Genomic DNA, 20,461 nt, shown 5'->3' with positions numbered 1-20,461 from the left:
GAGGGAAGCTTATGCCTCAATTGCTGGTTCGGACCCTCCACGATCGCGCGGCGGGTTCGGTGGGGGAGCACGGAGACACAGTATCCTGTGTCTCCGTGCGCCCCCACTTCCCCCGCCGTGTCCGTCGGTAATTGAGGTCGTGGCTTTTCGGCCTCAGTAAGCTGTTCTGGCTGACTAACCCCCAGCTAGAACGGCTCGGATGATGGGGGCAAGCTTACTGAGGAGAAACAGGAAGTGAGAAATTCAGACAAAGAAAAATAACATTTAGAAGGGAAATTTGAAAGAAAAGGTTAGTGAACCAGCAATGCACTAGCTTAAAGGGGTTGTAAAGGTAAATTTTTTCACCTTCATGCATTCTATGCATGAAGGTGAAAAAACATCCGACAATATCGGCCCCCGAGCCCCCCCCCCCCCCGTTTATACTTACCTGACCTATCGAAAGTCCCGTGCTTGCCCCCGACATCCTTTTTGCCGCTCAGGCTGGCCGTTGATTGGTTGCAGTGGATGGATTGAAAGCGAGAGTGATACAGTGAGCAGCTATGGCCGACGGCTGTATCATGGGAGCGCCCCCGCAAGAACTCAACACCACGCTCGCATGAAGGTGTTGAGTCCTTGTGGGGAGGACCAGAGACAGCCGCCGAGGGACCCCAGAAGAACAGGTTCGGGGTCACTCTGTGCAAAACGAGCTGCACAGTGGAGGTAAGTATAACATGTTTGCTATTTAAAAAAAATATATAATATCTTTTGTGATGCTTTTTTAAAGGAACCTATTTAGAAAATAAAAAAACAAACATTTGCAACCCCTTTTTAAATCTTTCCATCACTTTATTTTTTTTTTGCTCTTCTCTTTTTTTTTTAAGAACAGGGTAGGAACAGGCTTGGGAAACAATACTACAGTTGGACTTTTTTTAATCTGGTACTTAAAATCCGATGTGACATTCCCCGAATAATCACTGCAGGTGTATCTTCCTGATGCATGTGTTTTTTCTCCTCCATGTTTGATGAATGTTGAATATGAGTATGCCATTTCCAATGTAACAAAGTGTCATTTTCAGTAAAATTGTTTCACATACTGCACTTGTCCAACTTGCTTATAAAGAGAATTGTAAATTGTTGTGTTTACTTCTGTGCAGAGAGAAGGAAGAAGCACATCAGCTGCACCAAGAAGCCTGGGAGCGACATCTGGCCAGAAAAGAACTTCGAGGCAAGAATCAAGGCGCTCCTGAACACCGACCTGAAGAGCATTTCTTTAGTAAACTGGACTCCAGCCTCAAGAAAAACACTGCCTTTGTGAAGAAGCTTAAAACCATTACTGAGCAGCAAAGAGATTCTTTATCTCATGATTTCAATGGCCTTAACCTAAGCAAATACATAGCAGAAGCTGCCGCTTCCATCGTTGAAGCAAAACTAAAAATTTCTGATGTAAACTGTGCAGTCCATCTGTGTTCTCTGTTTCACCAGCGGTATGCAGATTTTGCTCAGTCTCTCCTTCAGGTATGGAAGAAGCATTTTGAGGCTCGGAAAGAGGATAAAACTCCCAATATAACCAAACTTAGAACCGATTTGCGTTTCATTGCCGAGTTAACTATCATTGGGATCTTCACTGACAAGGAAGGGCTCTCTTTAATTTATGAGCAGCTGAAGAATATCATTAATGCCGATCGGGAGTCTCATACTCATGTGTCTGTAATTATAAGTTTCTGCCGTCACTGCGGCGATGATATCGCAGGTTTAGTTCCCAGAAAAGTTAAACATGCATCTGAGAAATTTGGTCTCAACTTTCCCCCAAGTGAGATCATAAGCCCAGAGAAACAACAGCCTTTCCAGAATTTGATGAAGGAATACTTCACTTCCCTTACAAAGCACCTAAAAAGGGACCATCGGGAACTACAAAACATAGAACGCCAGAACAGGTGAGTTGGAAACAGCCATAGAGACTTTTCTATAGATTTTACATACACATTGCCTTCACCTTGGTTTAGTGTCACTCAGCTCAGAAGATTGTGCACCCTAAAGTGATACTATACGTTCAAGGTTTAATAAAAATAAAATAACAAACATGTCATACTTTCCTCCACTGTGCAGTTCGTTTTGCACAAAGTGGCCCCGATTGTCCTCTTCTGGGGTCCCACGACGGCTCCTCCCCACAATAGCTAACCCCCTTTGGGAAGCTATCTCCCAAGGAGGTTACCTTGTGGGCACGCTCCCGTGTCATACCATATACTCAGCGTACATAGTGTATGACTCGGCCCCGCCCCTCGGCGGCCGCGTCAATGGATTTGATTGACAGCAGTGGGAGCTAATGGCTGCGCTGTTATCAATCCATCAATGAAAAGCTGAGAAGCCATGGGGAGAATGACGCAGGATCGCGCCCACGGAAGTTTGGGGCTCAGGTAAATAAAATGGGGGCTCAGGGGGGCTGGAGAATGCAAGGTGTTTTTTCACCTAATTCATAGGATGCATTAAGGTGGAAAAACATGAGGCTTTACAACCCCTTTAACCAGAACTAAAGTTTTCTTTTTAAGCAAGCAGACTGTCTGTTTATTGTAAAGTAGACATGTAATGTCTCAATTTGCTTTCCGGCATATATCCTGTGAGCTGGGAAGATGGAACTCTTGCACAGAAATGACTTCATCCTCGTGCGGCCAATGAAGAGGGGGGGCAGCAGAGTGACGAGCGATCGCTCGTCCTCTGCTGCCGATGGCGCTGGACTCCAGGACAGGTAAGTGTCCTAATATTAAAAGTCAGCAGCTGCAGTATTTGTAGCTGCTGGCTTTTAATATTTCTTTTTTTCAGTGGCCATCCACTTTAATGCATCCTATGCATTAAGGTGAAAAAACATGAGGGTTTACAACCCTTTAAGTCTTTTGGGAGAGGCAAGTGCTAAGCGTGTATGGTGAAAATGGAAATGGCGCAAGCTCCAGAACTCTCATCCCACCTAAGAGCCAAAACAAGGAGTTCAGTCCTAGTGACTAATTAGGAAACACAAAAATCGAGCGCCTGCATGGTTGAAAACAAGTAAGCTATCTTCACAGGTTCCCTACATACTGAGCATATAATAGCTTGTATTGATTGTTGTCACATTTTGAAGAGTGAGTGTGACTGTTCTATGTTACACCTTTTTAAATATATGTGTAACATGAAATATGGTATGAGGGGCTAGCTTCCTTTAAGGAAAATGGAGGCAATTTTAGGTTGGAAGGAAATGTGTGGAATAGTTTGTTCAGCAGAGAGTTGATTTCCACAAATATGCTAATTTGACAATACACATGGCATTTTAAATCCATATCTACTAATTAATTTTCCAAGAGTTGCATTGTACAGCTATTAGGATTGCACAATATGCTAGCTCCTGGGGCATGCCTGCTATTGGAATGTTGAATAAAAAAAACACTTAAAGGGGTTGTAAAGGTAATTTTTTTTTTCCTTAGTGCAGTCCTCCTCCACTTACCTCATCCTTCGATTTTTGCTTTTAAATGTCCTTTTATTTCTTCTGAGAAATCCCCACTTCCTGTTCTGTCTGTAACTCCACACAGTAATGTGAGGCTTTCTCCCTGGTGTGGAGTGTCGTGCTCGCCCCCTCCCTTGGACTACAAGAGAGTCAGGACGCCCACTAACACAGATCCTTTCTCTATCTGCTACGTAGAGAGTGCCTGACTCTCCTGTAGTCCAAGGGAGAGGGCGAGCGAGAAAGCCTTGCATTACTGTGTGGAGTTACAGACAAGAACAGGAAGTGAGGATTTCTCAGAAGAAATAAGGACATTTTAAAAGCAAAATGGAAGGATGAGGTAAGTGAAGGAGGACTGCACTAAGGTAAAGATGGCTATTTAGGAAAAAAAATTGTACTTTTACAACCCCTTTAAGGGTTAGTTGGCAAGGTCATTGATCTGACTGATCTCTGAATGAGGAGATTGATGGTATTGATAGAAAATTAACCAGGTAGAGTTAGTAAGGAGTATTCGCCTTTTAACATCGGATGCTCACAGATCTTTGCATGCTTGATGCAAACAATTCACATTACATTCCAATTACAGTATGTTTGTTTTTTTTCCCTGCTAATCGGAAAAAGATGCATGCCAGTGCATAAATTCATGCTAAAAACAACCATCGGTGGTTGCGTTGCATTATGTTTTTAAACCCTTTTTTTTTGTATATGAGGCCATAGATATCCAAACCTATTATGCACTCCAGTTTAGTCCTCTAACAACTGTAGTGCAAGGGGCTGCCTGACTTGGTTGAGATTAGATTGTTTTAATTTATTTCACATGACAATTTTAATAAATTTTAAAGGAAATTGTGTAAACCATACAATCAAATTTGTAATGTATATCGACCCTTTTTAATGATATTACTGTACATTTTGTGGCCACCTTAAATGAGGCTATTGTGTATTGCCTGTCTTCTGTTTCTAAATACAAATTGTTGGGGATGTGAATATAAATACATATATTTTTTTTTTTAATCGGCTTAGGCGCATCCTTCACACCAAGGGGGAGCTGAGTGAAGACAGACACAAGCAATATGAGGAATTTGCAACGTCTTATCAGAAATTACTGGCAAATTCTCAGTCTCTCGCCGATCTTCTGGATGAAAATATGCCTGAGCTTCCTCAAGACAAGCCTGTAACAGAAGGTAAATCATGACAAATCTTATGATCTTTTGCTAGGAAAAATCTCAATGTTCATACCTTATTTTTTATTTATTTTTTGATTTGTGATCAATTATGTAAGTTGTCAAGTGCAGTAAATATTTAGACTTGTTTTTTTGTCCTTCTTGACTGGTATACTTTTGTAGAAAATAATTTAAAGAAAAACATTGATTCTACTTGTAGTAGCCAACCCTGTGTTGTCTTTTATTTCTCAGCCTGCACAAGAAAATGGCAGGGAATTAGATTGCTATCCATCTCCATTTTTCCTTGCCTCTGCCTCTTGCTAATATTTTCTAACTTGGTTTTAATCATCTTTTGCAGAGCACGGACCTGGCATTGATATATTCACACCTGGAAAACCTGGCGAGTTTGACTTGGAAGGAGGCATATGGGAAGATGAAGATGCTCGCAACTTCTATGAAAACTTGATTGACCTTAAAGCATTTGTCCCTGCGATTCTGTTCAAGGACAATGAAAGAAGCACTCAAAGCAAGGACATTGGAAAGGATGATACAAAGGGTAACATTCGCATAGTTTGAACAAATGACTTTTTGAAGTAGACTTTGTATGCATTAGCTTAACTCTGATATGCCAAGGTATTTAACCACCAAACAAATCTTGTATAAACCTAAAACATTTTAAGATGCAGCTTTTTTTAAAGGGTCACTAAAGGAATTTTTTTTTTAGCTAAATAGCTTCCTTTACCTTACTGCAGTCCTGGTTTCATGTCCTCATTGTTCGTTTTTGCTTTGACGTTGCTGTAAATCCTCTCTGTTCTGGACACTTCCTGGTTGCCTGTTTCCTGATAACCACAGTACTGGGAGATTTCTCACGGTGGTGACTAATCAAGGAGGTGTGATTACTGTGTGTAAAACGAAACTGGATTGGTGCTGAGGAGTTTTAGACAAAGTATCACTGCTCTCTATTGGCTGACTGCCCTCTATTGGCTCTCTGTACATCAGAGAACCAGCAAACAACAGCAAAAACAAAACTACACTGCAGGCACATTATATGATTGTTTTTTATCTATTTTTAATCATTTTTAAAAGGAATCAGTTAACTATTATGTCTCTATGCCCTGTAAACAGTCATTTCAGCTAAAAAATGTTTTTCCTTTAGTGACCCTTTAAGTCTGGATTAATTTGTAGCCCCCCCCCCCCGACAATTTACACTTATATTCTTGCTCCATCATTTTTGGCATCTGTACTGTGCCAAAACCCCCTATGCTATCTCCCTGGTGTGGAGAAAGCCTCTTGAGGGGGCGAGCAGGAGGGTCAGGACCCTCTCTACTTTGCAGATAGAGAAAGGAGCTGTGTGTTAGTGGGCGTGCTGACACTCCTGCTCGCCCCCTCCCCCCTCAAGAGGCTTTCTCCACACCAGGGAGAAAGCCTTGTATTACGGTGTGGAGTTACAGACAGAAGAACAGGAAGTGAGTATTTCTCAGAAGAAATAAGGACATTTAAATGCAAAATCGAAGGATGAGGTAAGTGAAGGAGGACTGTACTAAGGTAAAGGAAGCTATTTAGGGATTTTTTTTTTTTTACCTTTTACAACCCCTTTAACAGGGGCCACATTGAATGCTGGATGGAGTTTGGCTGTGCCTGGTAATAAACATCCTGACAGGTTGTCTTTTAAACTGATCTTATTAAGATTTACTGTCTTAAGTGGATGCCATGTTGTATTTTAGCAGATTCCAAAGACTGCAAAGAAGGAGAGGTGTCCACAACAGAAGAACTTGAACTGGAGTTGGAGGCTTTGGAAATAAATGATGATCCCATGGAGCTGGAAGGTATAGAGGAGGCTGAAGACTTAACTAAAAAGCTCCTCGATGAACAAGGTGAGACTGTTTTTAGAAAGCAGACAAAAAACATAAATGACAATACCTGAACAAAACAATATGGAATGGTATGCATGTCAGATTTGCATTTTTACAGGCTCCTAGTTTAACATTGAAATCTAGGTTATTGTTCCCCCCCACCACGGGGCTAAGGAACATTAATGAAAGGATTGCCGATGAGGGTGGGTTAAAGATTTCAAAATTGTGCATTCAAACTTTTATTATTGTTTAAATTTTTGCTGCAACAGAGCAAGAAGATGAAGAAGCAAGCACTGGCTCTCATTTGAAGCTGATAGTGGATGCATTTATACAGCAGTTGCCTAATTGTGTCAATCGGGATCTAATAGATAAGGTAATTTTGAAAGAACTGTATAATTGTTTTTTTTTTTTTTTCTTGAACATCCCAGGATACAGGGTATCTTCATACCCATTACAGTAGGGTAATGAGGCCAACTTCTGGTGAATGGAAACTGACAAAAAAGACAGGAAATACCCCTCCTAGGCATAACCCCTCCCAGCTTGGCAAGGCTCCAGTTTCTTTGCTAGTATATTAGGTGATGGTAAAGTCTGTTCAGGGTCTGCAGGAAAAATAACTAGCTTGTCAATTGTTCCATCTGGGATTAGGAGACCAACTCTTACAAATCCCTTGCTTATGGCTTACAAGGCTCAGAGGAATGATACCAGGACCCTGCACTAGACGTGCAGAGAAGGCCTGTATTGTCAGTGGTTGGCACTGGACTGTGCAGGAGAGGATCCTATGCAATGATGTATTGTCCTGTGACTCCTGTGGACCGACATTGTGCGATACAGTTTTAGGGCAGTGATCCCCAGCTGGTAAGTCGAGACCCTAAAGGCCCTTGTGGACCGCTGAAGGGTCATGCAGTATGGAATGGTGAGTGCCTTGGTGTTTCCTTTAATCTGTGCTTGTGAGACGGACTGTATTGTGGGCTCCTTTTTATGTAAAAAAAATTAATAAAAAAAAGGTTTATTTTAAACAAAATAAACAAAAGCTGTGGTACATTGTCGACAGTATATACAGTGGAGATCGAAAGTTTGGGCACCCCAGGTAAAAATTTGTATTTAATGTGCATAACGAAGCCAAGGAAAGATGGAAAAATCTCCAAAAGGCATCAAATTACAGATTAGACATTCTTATAATATGTCAAAAAAAGTTAGATTTTATTTCCATCATTTACACTTTCATAATTACAGAAAACAAAAAAAATGGCGTCTGCAAAAGTTTAGGCACCCTGCAGCGTTAATATCTTGTACTGCCTGCCCCCTTTGGCAAGTATCACAGCTTGTAAATGCTTTTTGTAGCCAGCCAAGAGTCTTTCAATTCTTGTTTGAGGTATCTTTGCCCATTCTTCCTTACAAAAGTCTTCCAGTTCTTTGAGATTTCTGGGCTGTCTGTCACGCACTGCTCTCTTAAGGTCTAGCCATAGATTTTCAATTATGTTGAGGTCAGGAGATTGTGAAGGCCATGGCAAAACCTTCAGTTTACGCCTCTTGATGTAATCCCCCGTGGATTTTGAGGTGTGCTTAGGATCATTATCCATTTGTTGAAGCCATCCTCTCTTTAACTTCAGCTTTTTCACAGATGGCATCAAGTTACCATCCAAAATTTGCTGAAATTTTATTGAATCCATTTTTCCCTCTACTCGTGAAATGTTCCCTGTGCCACTGGCTGCAATACAACCCCAAAGCATGATTGATCCACCCATATGCTTAACAGTTGGACAGAGGTTCTTCTCATTAAATTCTGTGCCCTTTCTTCTCCAAACGTACCGTTGCTCATTCCGGCCAAAAAGTTCTATTTTAACCTCATCGGTCCACAGAACTTGTTTCCAAAATGCATCAGGCTTGTCTATATGTTCATTTGCAAAGTTCAAACGCTGATTTTTGTGGTGAGGACGTAGAAGAGGTTTTCTTCTGATGACTCTTCCATGAAGACCATATTTGTACAAGTATCTCTTTATAGTGGAATAGTGTACCACAACTCCAGTGTCTGCCAGATCTTTCTGGAGGGATCGTGCAGTCAAACGTGGGTTTTGAATTGCTTTTCTCACAATCCTGTAAGCTGTTCTGTCTGATGTTTTTCTTGGTCTTCCAGATCTTGCTTTAACTTCCACTGTTCGTGATGACTGCCATTTCTTAATTACATTCCAAACAGAGGATATTGACATCTGAAAACGCTTTGCTATCTTCTTATAGCCTTCTCCAGCTTTGTGAGCGTCAACTATTTTCAGTTTCAGTTTTCTAGACAACTGCTTAGAAGAACCCATGGTGCTGATTGTTGGGGCAAGGTTAGATGAGTCTGGGCATTTAAAACCTTTGAGATTGACATCACCTTGTCTTCCCAGACGATGATTGAGAACAATCCATGAAACTGGCAGGTCTCAGCTTTGCAAAGGGGTAGTGCCTGCTATAAATTCTGCAGGGTGCCCAAACTTTTACAGACGCCATTTTTTTGTTTTCTGTAATCTTAAAAGTGTAAATGATGGAAATAAAATCTAACTTTTTTTTGAGATATTATAAGAATGTCTAATCTGTAATTTGATGCCTTTTGGAGATTTTTCCATCTTTCCTTGGCTTCGGTATGCACATTAATAACATTTTTTACCTGGGGTGCCCAAACTTTCGATCCCCACTGTATGTATAACACAAATAAGGAGTCATCAAGCAATAGCCATAGTCAGTTCAGTAAGTCAGTTTCATATACTAAGCATACTGCAAACATGGAGCAACAGTAACGAAAACAAGAGATATTAGCCAAAGTCTTATAAACAAAACCAACATTACATAATCCTCTTAATCGTAATACCCGGAGAGCGTAGAAGAGCAATGAGGTAGTCCCCTACAGGTAAAGGCCACAAGTGTGGACCCTTACAGGACAGGACCCCCAGACCAGTGAAGGTAAGAGTTTGGGCCTAGGTGAGTTAGGACCCAGATAGCAGCTATGTTACACTCATGGCAATACCCTGGTAGGAAGGGGGGGGGGGGACTTCCCTGACGTTCACAGCGTTATCTGCCCTATGCTGTGCAAGACCTGACTCCAAACCCTACTCCAAAGCCAGCTGCCTCTCTCGGATCCACGCTGCCCAGATCCTATCAAATTTTTTGGGGCCGTTATGTCCCAGGTAAATCGGTTTGTATAGAGGTAGGGCAGCAACTATCAGGGCTCTCCACTGTGACATCGTTGGGGGGGATCCTTCTATTTCAGGAGGATCGCTTTCCTAGCGTAGAAGGCCATATAGAATACAAATAATTTCTTAGATTGTGACGTCTCCTAGGGTGTCAAAAATACCTAGTAGTAGTGGTAGCGGGTCGCATGGGACTCTAAGTTTGCCTACGGAGTTAATGAGGGCTCGACAAAATCTGGGCGCCCGGTCGCACCTGCAACAAGAAATTGTGACCTGGCGCCCAGGGAAGCTTAGGCCTGCAGAAGGCCGCAAAGCCGCGGCCTCAATTACCAGCCGGCGCGATCGCGGCGGGCCTGCACCCGCTGGTAATTGAGGCCGCGGCCTTCTGCAGGCCTAGGCTTCCTTCTGTGATCTGTTGCCGTTGGCATTACAAGTAGTTACATTACAAGCAGCAAAACAGCAGTTCTAATGTGTTTTTCACTGCCATCTCCTTCCCTCTAATTAGAACCCCCAAACATTAAATATATTTTTTATTCTAACACCCTAGACAATAAAATGGAGGTCGTTGCAATACTTTCTGTCACACTGTATTTACGCAGCGGTCTTGCAAGTGCACTTTTTTGGGGGAAAAATGCAATTTTTTTAAATAAAAAGATAAGACAACGGTAAAGTTAGCCTAATTTTTTTTTATATTGTGAAAGATAATGTTACGCTGAGTAAATTGATACCCAACATGTCATGCTTCAAAATTGCGTCCGCTCGTAGAATTGCGTCAAGCTTTTACCCTTTAAAATCTCCATAGGCGATGTTTAAAAAATTCTACAAGTTGCATGTTTTGAGTTAGAGGAGGTCTAGGGCTAGAATTATTGCTCTCGCTCTACCATTCGCGATGATACCTCACATGTGTGGTTTGAATACCGTTTATATATGCGGGAGATACTCGCGTATGTGTTCGCTTCTGCGCGCGAGCTTGGCGGGACGGGGTGCGTTTTTTTGGCTTTTAACTTTTTTAACTGGCTCCTAGATTCCAAGCAAATTTGTCAAACCCTGGAGTTAATGTTGGCAACCACCCTCTCCCAGAAGATTTGGACCCTCTGGCAGGACCATATAACATGGAAGAAGGAACCCGTTTCTGAAGCACACCTAGGGCAGAGTGCACTTCTGTCAGGATACATCCTGGCCAGGCATTCCGCGAAGTCGTATGTTGGGTGTATAAACTTAAGCTGAGTAAACCTATCCCTGGCGGAAATCATGAGGGGGAGGTATTGCTGAATACCTCCCTTTCAGTCATCCGTTCAATACCATTGGACACCATCACGGACATGACCAGGGGATTGAGACTGGTAGGCGTGTCGGAGCTGTATTTACCTGAAGAACATATGATTTAAGCAGACCATACTTACCCTTGAGAGCGTCAAACTTGTATAGTCCATCCGCAGAGGCAATGTCCGCCAGCGTTTTGATACCAAATCTGGCCCATATCACAGGGTCCAGAATGGACTGAAAGTGTGGTAGTCTCGGATTCCCCCCCATAGTGGAGTGTTTGGGGCCCAGCTATTGGGTGTCTCTGTTTTAGCCTTCACTGTTTCCCATACCCGAAGTGTGACACGCATGGATGGGGTGATATTTGGGTTGGATCTGGGACCCCTATGTATCCGGTTTCGGAGTTCTGGCTAGGAGCCCAGCAGGATTCGCTTGCTCCTCAGACAGCCACCGTCGGACCGTCTCAAGGACCGCTGCCCAATAATACTTGACAAAACGGGGTAATGCCAGGCCTCCAAGAGTAACTGGCAGTTTGCAGCTTACCTTTCACAATTCTGGGGACTCCACCAAGTTTACAAGGATTATCAAGTTTCCAAAAAAACGAGTGTGGGATGTGAACCGGGGTTTGTCTGAAGAGCTACATAAATTTGGGCAGCACGGACATTTTAATCAAATTAACCCTCCCTACTGGGGTGAGGGGAAGTGTTTTCCATGCAGCGCATCTCTGAGTCAGGGAGGAAAGCACCGGAGTTAAGTTAAGAGGGATGAATTGGGAGAGGTCTCTTTGTATTACTACTCCTAAATATTTGAACTGAGAGACTCGTTGCAGTGGGGTGTCCGCTGGCAACTTGTCAAACGAGGAGTTTAGTGCAAACAGGGAAGACTTTGCCCAATTAACACGAATGCCCGAGTACCTGCCGAAGTTGTTAATAATTGTGAGAGCCTCCCTCAGGGAGGTTGTAGTATCGCTAAGGTACAGAAGGCCATCGTTGGCATATATGGAAATTTTATTTTCTACTGGGCCTATCGAGATGCCACGAACCGCCTGTGAGGAACGTAGGAGGATCGCCATTGGTTCTATAGCTAGCGCAAAAAGCGCCGGAGAAAGCGGACAGCCCTGCCTAGTACCCCTTTGAAGACGGGGGATGAAAGAGTCGACCCGGTGCGTACTCTAGCTCGTGGGGAGTTGTACAGGGCCTTCACCCAAGAGATAAATTTATGGCCAAAGCCAAATCGAAGCTGGACCTCCCATAGATAGACCCATTCCACTCGAATGTTTTTTCAGCATCCAGGGAGGTCACTGCATCAGAGTCGGCAAGGTGGTTTCTAGAACCCAGAACTGTGTACAGCCTCCGCAGGTTAATATCCGTACCTTTGCCCGGCATGAATCCAGTTTGGTCATCATGCACCAAGGTATGGATAACCTCATTCACTCTCCTAGCCAGGATCTTGGTGCTTTAACGTCAACGTTAAGCAGGGAGGTAGGCCGGTAGGAGGTACACTGCTCAGGGTCCTTACCCAGTTTTGGTATTGCCACTATGACCGCGTCAGCCATAGACGCCGCCAGGATCCCCTCTGCTAGACATTTAACCAACATTCCATGCAATTTAGGTGTTGGCTGTTCTCCATACTCTTATGGAATTCCGGGGGAATTCCATCCACTCTAGACTAGACTAGAGTCTTCCACCTGCAGGTCATCCAAGGCCTGTTGAACCTCCTCTACAGTCGCAGTATCATCAAGGTGCTCACGAGCTACATCAGTAAGGGTAGGAAAGGTGACCTAATCCAAGAAGGAATTCAGCTCCCCCTCAGAGTAGTCTGCTGTGAAAGAGTACAGGCCGCTATAATAGGAAGCAAATTGAGCATTATGGCTTTAGGGTCAACCACAGACTCGACACTGGCATTACGGAGTCTAGCAATGGAGGTGGTTGTTCTTTAGCTAACCAGACCAAAAGCCGTCCGTTTCCCCACCCCCTGCTCAAAGATGGCGCTTTGACTGCGCTAATTGTTTTTTTTGTCTTTCGTCACCCTGAGAAGCATCACCTCCCGGTACGCTGCTTGCATGTCAAGATATGTGACCGGGTTTCGGGAGAGAACATACTGGGTTTCCAAAGTCTGCGCTTTAGCCTCAGCCTCTGCAATAGTAATGGCCGCTTCTTCCTAGTGCGGGAAATAGAGGACTGGTAACAACCCCTAGTAAAGGCTTTAAATGCAAGTGTTGTCAATGGGAGTGACACCCTCATTTGTCAACCAGAAGGTTTTCTTTTATTTTTTTTTTTTTTTTTTTTTTTTTGCTTCCTGGCGCCAAATGTAGAAGGCAGAGTGTTTTTTCTGCCGCCTGCTTTCACTTGCAGCCAGTTTTGTCCGTATGTGCAGTATTAGCAGGACATCACGAGTGAAGTGAAATTTTTGCACAATGCCTTCTCTCAGCTGACTTGGACCACTGGTTCTCACTAAGGGTTCTATTATTACTGTCTGCAGGCCATGTCTCGGTGATGGTTTGAGAGCAGCTGATTTAGGGGGTGAGGGGTCCTAGGTATTTTTATTCGACGGAGGAACCTGAACGCAGCCCCCCTTGCACAGTATCGCCTGGGGATCAGTTCGTTTAGCGCAACTCTGACTCCACTTATCTGGTCTTCCCACTACTTCTGGGGCACCTTCCTCCAGTTACTTTGTACTTGGTTAATTCTTATCTGCATTTGCTGGTTTTATAATACCAGCTTTCTGGAATATTTTCTGGCTTGGACTGTCCTGGTAGCAAGTGGAAGCTTTCTGGAGGAGGAACCCCCCAGATTACTAGTAAAGTAAAGGAGCATGAGAATTTTTCAGGGGAAGGGAATGTAGAAGAATACTTGAGGAATCGACTCCTGAGGAACCCAAGGGTCGGGTTTTATCGCTTCCTGAGTCCTCTGCTCTTAACATTACAGGATTTGGATATGGCATCCCCCTCAACATCCTCAATTGTTGTGCATCCTCATTTCATCCTTTTTTCAAGGTGTTTTTTCTAATTTAATGTGAATTGGACTCATTCTGCCAAAAAGGTTTGCATAGCAGTACCACATGGAAAGTGGGTTCAGTAAAAAAAGCAGTACTGTATGCCTTTTTAGCAGTTTCTTATTTCATTAAGACTCACTGTTTCAGTGGACCTGGTCCTGGAATTCAGGGAAGCTTCGGCTTAGTGTCCTTATCAACCACTTCATCTCTCTCACACCTGTTTGCCCCCTACCAGGCTATATTTTCACATTTCCACTATGTGTCTATTCACGAGGCTATAACTTTGTAATTTCTTATGATACAGAATTGATACATATCATTTTTTTTTTTGGAGGACAAACAAGGCTTTCTTGTGATCTTAAAGCAGAGTTCCACCCATTTAAAAGTTTGTAGCTGCTGACTTTTAATAATCACTGACTTGTCCCATGTTCCAGCAATGCAGGCGCACAAAGCCCCGCTCCTCTCCGCGGCACCAGCGTTCTAACTGTGGGCGCCTGGCTGTGGCTTCACTGCACCGTCCTGCACGCTGTGAATGGCTGGGAAATGTTCTGTGACCTGTGACGTGTCTCAGAAGATTGCAAGGAGGGGGAGGGGTAATCTTGCCGCGACGGGAGGAAGTGGAAGCTGGGTGCCTGTAAAAACAGGGTACCCCCCCACAAAAAAAACATGCCAAATGTGGCATGTCAGAGGGTCACCAGCACTTAAAGCGGTCCTCCACCCTAAAGTGGAGTCCCGCTGATCGGAACCCTCCCCCCTCCGGTGTCACATTTGACACCTTTCAGGGGGGAGGGGGGTGCAGATACCTGTCTAAAGACAGGTATTTGCACCCACTTCCGGCCACACGCTACGGGCAAAAGACGGGCATTCCGTCACATCCCGTCTTTCGCCCGTTGTGTGCTGGGAACACTCGGCTCCCAGCACACAGCGTGTGAGCCAATCGGCGGGCGCAGCGCGACTCGCGCATGCGCCGTAGGGAACCGGGCAGTGAAGCCGCAGCGCTTCACTTCCTGGTTCCCTCACCGTGGATGGAGGGGGGAGCAGCAGGGTGACGAGCGATCGCTCGTGCCCTGCTGCGATCGGCGCTGGACTCCAGGACAGGTAAGTGTCCTAATATTAAAAGTCAGCAGCTGCAGTATTTGTAGCTGCTGGCTTTTAATATTTTGTTCCCGTGGCACATCCGCTTTAAAGCGGAAGTTCCATTTTTGGGTGTAACTACGCTTTTAAGGTCTTCTGGGGATTTTATGAATTTGCATTTTAAGGGGAATCTGTAGGAGTGTGCCAAAGCCTTAAGTTGTAGTCCCGCGGCATGAGAAAGAGACCCTACTATTGGGAATACTGAGGTGAGCAGATACTTGGAAGATTTCCCATGTATCTTTAGTTTCTTAGTGGATGGCTTTAAAGGGGTTGTCAAGGTTTGTTTTTTATTTTCTAAATGGGTTCCTTTAAGCTAGTGCATTGTTGGTTCACTTACCTTTTCCTTCAATTTCATTTCTAAATTGTTTTTTTTTTTTCTTTGTTTTCTTTGTCTGAATTTCTCACTTCCTGTTCCTCCTCAGTAAGCTGTTCTAAATGACTTTCCACGGCTCGGATGATGGAAAGCTTACTGAGGAGATACAGGAAGTGAGAAATTCAGACAAAGAAAACAAACATTTAGAAGGGAAATTCGAAGGAAAAGGTAAGTGAACCAACAAATGCACTAGCTTAAAGAACCTATTTAGAAAATAAAAAACGAACCTTTACAACCCCTTTAGCTGATTGCCGACCAGCCGCCGTCGTTTTACGGCGGCAGGTCGGCTCCCCTGAACGAGAGCACGTAGTATAACGTCGGCTCTCGCGCAGGCCACTAGTACTGATCGCTATAAAAATGCCAATGGTCCCAAAATTGTGTCAAAAGTGTCCGCCATAATGTCGCAGTACCAAAAAAAAAAAATCGCTGATCGCCGCCATTACTAGTAAAAAAAAAAAAAATATTTATAAAAATACCCCCTATTTTGTAAACGCTATAACTTTTGCGCAAACCAATCAATAAACGTTTATTGCCATTTTTTTTTTTTTACCAAAAATATGTAGAAGAATACGTATCGGCCTAAACGGAGGAAAAAAATGTTTTTTTATATATATTTTTGGGGGATATTTATTATAGCAAAAATTAAAAAATCTTAATTTTATTTCAAAATTGTCGCTCTATTTTTGTTTATAGCCCAAAAACTTAAAACCGCAGAGGTGATCAAATACCACCAAAAGAAAGCTCTATTTGTGGGAAAAAAAGGACGCCAATTTTGTTTGGGAGCCATGTTGCACGACCGCGCAACTGTCGGTTAAAGCGACGCAGTGCCGAATTGCAAAAAAGTGGCCTGGTCTTTGACCAGCAATATGGTCCGGGGCTTAAGTGGTTAAAGCGACGAAGTGCTGAATCGCAAAAAAGTGGCCCGGTCATCCTCCGGGGCTGAAGTGGTAAAGGATATTTATCCTCTCTATTTGTCCTGTTCACCATTCTCCATTGAAAGGTAAGAGTAAGGCCCTTTTCACACTTATACAACTTGTCCCACAATTTGTGATGGCAAAGTAGCATGAGTCGTTTCCCATGATTTCCAATGACAACCATTCATATTAGTACGACTTCAAAGTAGTCCCTGCACTACTTTGGTCCAATTTTTTGATCCCACTTACACATGCATTCCCTGAAATCCCAGGACTTTGAAGTCGCAGTAGTGTGAAAGGGGCCTAAAAGAATACACTACATTTTGGGTTGTCCCCAGAAAAGTAAGTGCGAGAATCCTCCAATGATGATACAAGTTTCAAGGACCTAGGGGTCCCCAAGAAATTCCCTTTGTTTCAAGATATTTCCTCTCACTTCCTGTTTGGCTATGGGACAGGAAGTGAAGGCAAATCTCCACAATGGGACAGAGATGGTGAACAAAAACCTGATGGGTTAAAACCCTCCCTTGCTCTGTCCAAAATGGGGGGGGGGGGGGGAAATTGCCTATAGTTCTACTTTAAACCAGAGCTTGACAAATTTGCTTGGAATCTAGGAGCCAGACACACATGTGAGGTGTTGCCGCAATTGGTAGAGCGAGAGCAATAATTCTAGCCCTAGACCTTCTCTGTAACTCAAAACATGGAAACTGTACAATTTTTTTTTAAAGGGTAAAAGTTTGTCGCTATTCCACGAGCGGACGCAAAGTGTGACATGTTGGATATCGAAAGCGTAGGCGTAACATTATCTTTCACAAAATTGGGCTAACGTTGCTGTCTTATTTTTTTTTTTAATAAAAAAAGTGTATTTTTTCCAAAAAAAGTGCACTTTTAAGACTGCTGCGCAAATATGGTGTTACAGAAAGTATTACCATGACCGCCAATTTTATTCTATAGGGCAGGGATAAGCAATTGGCGGACCTCCAGATGTTGCCAAACTACAAGTCCCATGAGGCATAGCGAGACTGACAGCATCAAGCATGACACCCAGAGGCAGAAGCATGATGGGACTTGTAGTTTGACAACAGCTGGAGGTCCGCTAATTGCTTATCCCTGCTATAGGGTGTTGGAAAACAAATATATAATGTTTGGGGGTTCTAAGTCAATTTTTTTTTTTTGCTAGAAAATTATTACTTGCTTAAAAAATTACTTACTATAATAAGCTATTACAAAAAAAAGGCTATATGAAGCTAACCAGCCACCTAACCATTAGGCAAAATGCGCCAGATGACTGCTGCAAACACTTCCTTCTCTTCTCCACTTTGGGAAGGAGATGGGCAGGCAGGAAGCACCATTAGCATTGCTGGTTTTCTTCTTGTCATACCAACGGCCATCACAAGAAGGCACCAGATCACAGAAGGAAGCATAGGCCTGCAGAAGGCCGCAAAGCCGCAGCCTCAATTACCGGCCTGCCCGATGTGATTGCACGGCTGGGGTGCATGGAGACACGGGATACCCTAGCTGTGCCGCGACAGGTCGCTAATTCTAGTCGCAATTGTGACCTAGCGCCCCGGGTTTGTCGAACCCTGCTTTAAACGATAAAATGGGTACTAAACCACTATATATTATCGTTTAATTTTACAAAATGTAAAATCTGACTTTGTAGAATACTTATTGGTCCTGTATAGCAATGGATTCATGGGATGCCAAGTATGTTCAGTCAGACTGTATATCTTCACATACTGTAGGTAATTGGGTTTCCGTGAATACCTATTATTCAGATTTACAGTATCTTCCAAAAACAATTTTTTATTCTAGGTTGTTCAATGAACAAGGCTGTAGATGAACCTATAAAAAAAATAGAAATTATATATTTAATTTCTGAACAATCTATTACAGGGAAATACAAATCTATGGCATTGACATAAAATAAAAATAACAGGTCAATAATGGACCGTAGTCAAGAGTCTAAAATCATGGTGGTGTACAGTATCGTTATCCAGAACTTTTCAGGGTCAAGGTTCATATTGATCTATTATGGTTGTGCAGGGCTCGATAAATCCCGGGCGCCAGGCCGCCATGGCGACTAGAAATAGGGTCCTGGCGACTTGGCTTGGAAGGGGGGCAAAAAAAGAACATTTTTTTTTTGTGAGCTGGCTCCATCTGAGGTGAGCCGTTGGTATTACCACCAGATGTGTAAGCTGGCGCCATATGGTGGTGGCCATTGGTATTACAAGTTAAGCATTACAAGTGGCGATCGTTGCAATACTTTCTGTCACGCCGTATTTGCGCAGCGGTCTTACAAGCGCACTTTAAAGTTTTATCCCCATTTTTTTTTTTTTTATGTTATGAAAGATAATGTTGCGCCGAGTAAATTCATACCCAACATGTCACGCTTTAAAATTGCGTCGTGGAATGCCGACAAAATTTTACCCTTTAAAATCTTAATAGGCGACGTTGAAAAAAATCTACAGGTTGCATGTTTTGAGTTACAGAGGAGGTCTAGAGCTAGAATTATTGCTCTCGCTCTACCGATCGTGGCGATACCTCACATGTGTGGTTTAAACACCGTTTACATATGCGGGCGCTGCTCACGTATGTGTTCGCTCCTGCGCGCAAGCTCGTCGGGACGGGGCACGTTTTCTGGCTCTTAACTTTTTTAGCTGGCTCCTAGATTCCAAGCAAATTTGTCAAACCCTGTGGTTGTGGGGCTTATTAAAGGCTATACCAGGGACAGGAGGTAGGATGGGCAGATGCAGGAAATGTAGGATAAAGTTAGAAAGGTGGCGCTCACACACTTCAGATTTGTCTTCTCTATACAGTGACAAAGACAGACAGGTGCTGAGAATGTGCAGAATGCGACTTGTTTTACTGCTTCATTTCCAGTGTTGACAGTCCTTGATCTAATAATAATCTTTCACTGCCTGTGTGTCCATTGCCAGTTTTATCTCTCTGGAGTTTTTCCACCACGTGATCTGGTCCTGGTGAGAGAGGAAAAAACTCTGTACACTATGCGTGGGGGGCGGATGGATTATTTTTCATATTGCCGGATTTAGTAACCCTTTAATTGTCTTAATTTAAGGCCAAATGCTGTCCACCTAGTGCAGAAGTTCCCTTACTGACCAGCAAGACACTCTTGCCAACCCTTGTTGAGTAGGTAGCACCTTGCGGTGCACCAACTGTGCCACCTGCTTTTGACACATATTTAGGGTGTACCAGGTAGAAACCCTCACCACACCAGTGCTGCTGACAGAGCCTTACAAGTAGTTTATCACAAAAGTGTTCTGAGGTAGAAAGTCAGCATTGCTTTATTGTAGGGCTGCGGAAATTAACGATTAATTCCTCGATTAATCGTAAAAAAAAATTAGATCAAAATTCGGTACTAGTGATGCAACGGATCGTACATGATCCGTGATCCGAACGGGTCACCATATGCAGATCGGCACACCACGTGATCCACGGAGCTCCACTGCTTCCTCGGCCATAGGAAAGGCCACAGCTTCGGCCTAGCTCCCTGAGTGGCGGCCGTCTTGGTCCACCCGGCGGCGGCATAGGTAAGCCTAGAGCGGCGCGCTGACGTCATCACCCGGCCTCAACTGCTTGTGTTCGGCCGGCTTCTCTGGTAAGACTAAGCAAGCACCAATCTTCCTATACAGTGGGGGAGATGTGGACCATATTACAGTGGGGGAGATGTCTGTGGATATTACAGTGGGGACTATATATGGTGGTGATCCGAAAAATGTATGTGCGTTATAATTTATCAAAATTAGTCGATTAAAAAAAAAAAGCGATTTATCGAACACAATTTTTTTTTTATCTGTAACAGCCCTACTTTATTGAAAGCTATGTGCCGCAATGACCCTTTTCTGAAGATGAAGGGTTTTTCTTGATTCAGGGAGTCCCTCTTGGCATTAGCACCACTATTAACTAACAAATAATATATCCGATCTGTTTTTTAGATTGAATGTTTGTTCTAAGATGCTACCCTTCTTTTTTTCTTTAACCAGCGTTTAGATGCAAGGGAATTCCTTTTGCTTTAGTGCTATCTTTGTTCTCTAGTTTTGTTTGATATATATATATATATATATATATATATATATATATATATATATATATATATATATATATAATGTGTGTATGTATATGTGTGTGTGTATATAT

The 20,461-nt window shown here is 43.2% G+C and overlaps 1 protein-coding gene across 1 annotated transcript in view; it reads left to right on the top strand.

The window, feature by feature from the left end:
• The window catches only part of UPF2 (UPF2 regulator of nonsense mediated mRNA decay), a 102,034-nt gene that overhangs the window by 16,448 nt on the left and 65,125 nt on the right, over nucleotides 1-20,461 (top strand). The window contains 5 exon segments of the mRNA XM_040343392.1: nucleotides 1,134-1,913; nucleotides 4,472-4,632; nucleotides 4,970-5,167; nucleotides 6,339-6,485; nucleotides 6,734-6,837. Coding sequence (XP_040199326.1) covers nucleotides 1,134-1,913; nucleotides 4,472-4,632; nucleotides 4,970-5,167; nucleotides 6,339-6,485; nucleotides 6,734-6,837 — 1,390 coding nt within the window.

This window comes from Rana temporaria, chromosome 3 (genome assembly GCF_905171775.1).
Source record: "Rana temporaria chromosome 3, aRanTem1.1, whole genome shotgun sequence".
Taxonomy (NCBI): Eukaryota; Metazoa; Chordata; class Amphibia; order Anura; family Ranidae; genus Rana; species Rana temporaria.
Note: the sequence above shows the minus strand (reverse complement) of the source record. Positions and strands in the feature narration are given on the sequence as shown.